This window comes from Pistacia vera, unplaced genomic scaffold (assembly GCF_008641045.1).
Source record: "Pistacia vera cultivar Batoury unplaced genomic scaffold, PisVer_v2 Contig93, whole genome shotgun sequence".
Lineage (NCBI taxonomy): Eukaryota > Viridiplantae > Streptophyta > Magnoliopsida > Sapindales > Anacardiaceae > Pistacia > Pistacia vera.
Window position 1 is genome coordinate 45,545 of NW_022196812.1, and position 4,262 is coordinate 49,806.

Sequence of the window (4,262 nt, forward strand, 5' to 3'; positions counted from 1 at the left end):
ATAATATAACACAGTGAAAGATCTTTGCTAGATATGGAGGATCGCAAAAAGTCTTATCAAATTCCCGTGTTTTGGACCAGAAATAATATATAATTCTCCCCTCCTTCCTGTTGCTTAGATAACAAGGAAGAATAATCATTTGAGACTTGGCTTTAATACTAGAATCTCACTGCTGTCCAATTATTATATCATCGCTTTGTTATCCCTTTAACTCACCACCACGCCACCTCCAAAATTCTCCATCTTAATTTCCATAAGCTCTGATTTTTGAAGGATTTTCCTGCACTTACATATAAACTTGCTTGATTGAACATTCAAGTAATTTACTATTTGAAATTTGAAATCGATTCCAGTCGGCGGGCTCCAACCTGGAGCAGCAAAAAGTTGTCTTCATCTTTTTGAAAAAAAACACATACTGGTGGAGAAATTAAAGCAGCTAATTAGCATCTGATGCCATCCAGCTAATTGATCAATATTCGTTAAATCCCATTCGCCTAACCTGATTGCAGCACTATTTTTCAGACAAATTTGCGGATCGAAATTCAATTACTTTCGCCTTCTTCAGCATGTAAGTGATTCTACATAATAAGTTTTAGCAAGTCAGTTAAAGTCTTCGGTTTAGTTGTTTATAAGCTACTACTTTGTATTGTGCAGGTCGGCGGCTCGGCTTCAGGCCTTGAATGTAGAGGAAGGTAGGAAAGAAGATGAAATTCCAATTGAAGATCATGATCCTAAAGGGATTTGGAAACGCTTGAGTTTGAAAGTGGTAATTAAAAAATTTGACCTGGATTCTCGTTGGGGATACGGGACTTTTCTCACAGCTTATATGATTGTCATCTTCGTGCATCCTTTGCATTACTACTCTTATGTGATCAATCCCCAACAAAATTGCCTTGAAATCGACAATGAATTGTACGCCACGTTTGCCGTCGTCGCCTTCTTCAATACTTACATGCTTCTATACGTTCCAAATGTCATCAGAAAAATCTTTGCGGGAACTATTACTAAAGAGAAGGGGATAGAACATTTCATGTTTACTCAAGTACCCGTCTTGTTGATGACATTGGTAAGCTCAAATCTTTCACGATTTCGTTTCTTAATGAATAATTTCGGATTCTGGCTAAACTTTGTGCTGTAATCTATGCAGACTATACTTCCAGATTTGACGAGGGGAACAACGGATAGGATTTTCTTGACTACAACGAACTTGTTTCTTTTCGGATACATGCTTCTGGTTATTGGACTCTCGATAACTATTAGAAATGCCTCCAAGCGTACAGGTTTCATTGCTAAAGCCAAATGGGCAAAAGCAGTGTTCAATCTTTTCCTTTACTTGCATGGAGGTCATGTAAGTTTTAATTCAAATTCAATCATCCCTTATTTGTTGTAATTGATGAATAAATTCTGACTTTCTGGTTCTGAATTTAGGTATTTGGAGCAATTTGGTACTGTTTTGCCATCGACAGAGTTCTCGTATGTTGGAGGGATGAGTATATTTTCAAGAATACATTGAAATTTGGTTCTTTTGTTTGTGGTAATCAGAATTTAGAGAAGCTAAGTTGTCTTAGAACGGCACAAGCTGGTGGAAATAATACAGATTTTGGAATATTCAAGGATGCTCTTCAATATAGAATTGTGGAAATGAAATCATTTCCGAAGAAATATTTATTCTGTTTACGATGGGGTCTGCAAGTTCTCAGGTTTGTGCGTATCTTTTCAACTTAATTGATTTGGGGACTACATTATTTATTTATTTATTTTTGCAGTTGTTTCGGTCAAAATCTTGAAGCAAGTACTTTTCCCTTGGAAAATATCTATGTGATTTCTGTAATCATCTATTCCACGCTACTATTTGTGTTTTTAATTGGAAATATGCAGGTTGGTAAATGTTCTATTTATCTCAATATCCTTATGATTAAGCACATTAAATTTAATTTCTATATACGAATAATGCTTCCTGTGAAATAGACATATCTACAATCCGAAAGCGAAAAACCAGAGGATATCATAAAAAACGTGAAGATGGAAGAACGCTTAGAATGGTTGAAGAAAGTGAGTACCTTTCTTTGTAGCCTCCTTCAACTCCAAACTTTTACTGAATTATTCTCATAGAACACAGACATTTAGAAAATCTTATAGCGCAACTCTATTGACTTTAAGGCAAAATAATTTAGCTTTTGATTTGAATCCACAAGCATTGGTTGGATGTTGGATGTATTCTCATTCTTGTTCTTAAATGCATATCAAGGTAGAAGAGTTGGGAAATTGGGAAGCAGCGTTATTGAAAGAGCTGTGTTCTCGTATCAAGCCAGCTTTCTATGGTGACCGAACTCTCATTGTCCGGGAGGGGGAACCGATCAGTGAAATTCTCTTCGTGCTGCAAGGCAAACTAGGGACGTACACCTCCAGTGGCACTGATCATGGCAATAGCGAAAATATCATTGGGAAAGAACTTGTCAGTTGGATTCAGGCTCACCCTCATTCATCCAGCCTCCCAATCTCAACCAGAACTGTTCAAACGCAACAGCGTGTGGAAGCCTTCGCTATTACGGCCTATGACTTGAGAGACGTATTCAATAATAAGCCAAAACCATCACAGAGGATGAGCCCGAGATCAATCCTGAAGAGCAACAGATTTATCAGATGTTTCCATTCATGACTTTTCAGGTAAGAGACATGAAACATTCCACAACCAATCTTGTACATTCAACTATTCTTTCCCGTAAAATATACAAAATTGAATTTCTTATTTTCATTTTAAGTTTATTATTTTCTGAAAACAGAAACAGAGAAATTCTTTGAACGCTTCCAAGCTTGGACTATATATGAGCTCAAAAGAGAGACAATAATTCATAGCCCGATCCAAACAAATCATGGTACAGCTTTGGAATTGGAAGGCGTTATCACTTGGCTTCTATATAGCCACGGCATATTTTGATCTAAACTTTCCTTTTTGGTATATATAATTATGGCTTGTGATACACAGTAAAGCTTTATATATCTTTTCTATTTATTCTTCCTCACTTGTAAATTATAGAAGAAAAGACCTTCAATAAAGTCAAAGAGATGTAACCTCACCAAAAAATTCATCTCTATGATCGAGACAATTGAAGATTTCTAAACTAATTCAAGTTGTCTCCATATTTTTTTACTGTTATTTTCAGAACATGATATAAAATCCCACATATCTTCAAATGTTGATACGAAAATCGCACTAACCTGAGAGAACTAATTGACCTTGACGGGATCAAAACTGAATTAGAACCTGAGTCTACGTCCACGGTTATCTTATTGCTTTAGAGAACTTACAATAACGAATATATTATGGCTAAAAAATTCTACTAACCCCTTTCTCATCGTTTGAGAGAGTTTTTATACAAGTTGTGATACCCCAGTGTCTATGGAATAAATCCTCTAACGGATGGTGGTACATGTGATCCTTAGACTTGAGATCACGGGAGCGCCTTGTGCACCAATTGGTGTAGTTTAACACTAGCCCAACATAGTTCTATTCAGAGCTATCAATACAGTAGTGATTGGCTACACTGAGAAGTGTATTGAGACTATGGTGGATTGACAAAGGATTCATCACTCTTGGGTACGGGAGAAGTTATCTCATTGGGTAATTTAATAAATGGCAATGACACTAAATCTGTAGCCACAGTGGGATTGAGTTGATGCTCAATCCAATTTAATATTCCTGTCATTGGTTCGGTAACTGAATACAAACATGTCGATGATATCTGAGGTTGACACTATTTTTGTACCTCAGTCTCGATGAGATAATAGTTGATGATAGGATTTGATTGCACGGTAACCATATCATTGATAGGCTGCGGTTTTGCTGAATCCGAATCTATCGGGTGGCCATGATGCCTTACTAGGGGCCAATCTTGGTCTATGTGTAGTGAGACGATTAATTGGTATTAATCTCGATACTACTCACTGCTGATATGACAAGGAGCCTACGAGTCACACACTTAGAAGATAATTTAAGAATCCATTTGTGAGAAGGGTATTTTTGTCTTTCAGGATGAAAGGGTATTTTGGTAATCTCACAATGCAATTAAATTTGCTGAGGTTGTTGCTTGTATTTAATTTTAATATTAAAATTAAATTAGTGAGATTATATTTAAATATATCTATGTATATATTTAAATGAATTATTATTATTAATTGAATGTTAATATATTATTATATATTAATTGATTTTAATTATAATAATAATTAATTAATTTAAATACCATAAAGGGTGTGTTTGG

The 4,262-nt window shown here is 35.6% G+C and overlaps 1 protein-coding gene across 1 annotated transcript; it reads left to right on the top strand.

Moving 5' to 3' along the window:
* The first annotated feature begins 247 nt into the window (after positions 1–247).
* Positions 248–3,118, top strand: LOC116120331 (cyclic nucleotide-gated ion channel 1-like). The gene is made up of 8 exons (XM_031406288.1): positions 248–568; positions 655–1,066; positions 1,148–1,348; positions 1,429–1,700; positions 1,767–1,878; positions 1,969–2,052; positions 2,249–2,667; positions 2,784–3,118. Coding segments are annotated over exons 1-7 (1,494 nt in total). The 5' UTR covers positions 248–566; the 3' UTR covers positions 2,660–2,667; positions 2,784–3,118.
* The last annotated feature ends 1,144 nt before the right edge of the window (positions 3,119–4,262 follow it).

What these genes read in the sequence shown, in the direction of transcription:
- LOC116120331 (XM_031406288.1), top strand. An exon ending in TTTTAATTGGAAATATGCAG is followed by an intron (nt 1,879 to 1,968) that starts GTTGGTAAATGT and finishes CCTGTGAAATAG; the next exon opens with ACATATCTACAATCCGAAAG. An exon ending in GCTTAGAATGGTTGAAGAAA is followed by an intron (nt 2,053 to 2,248) that starts GTGAGTACCTTT and finishes ATGCATATCAAG; the next exon opens with GTAGAAGAGTTGGGAAATTG.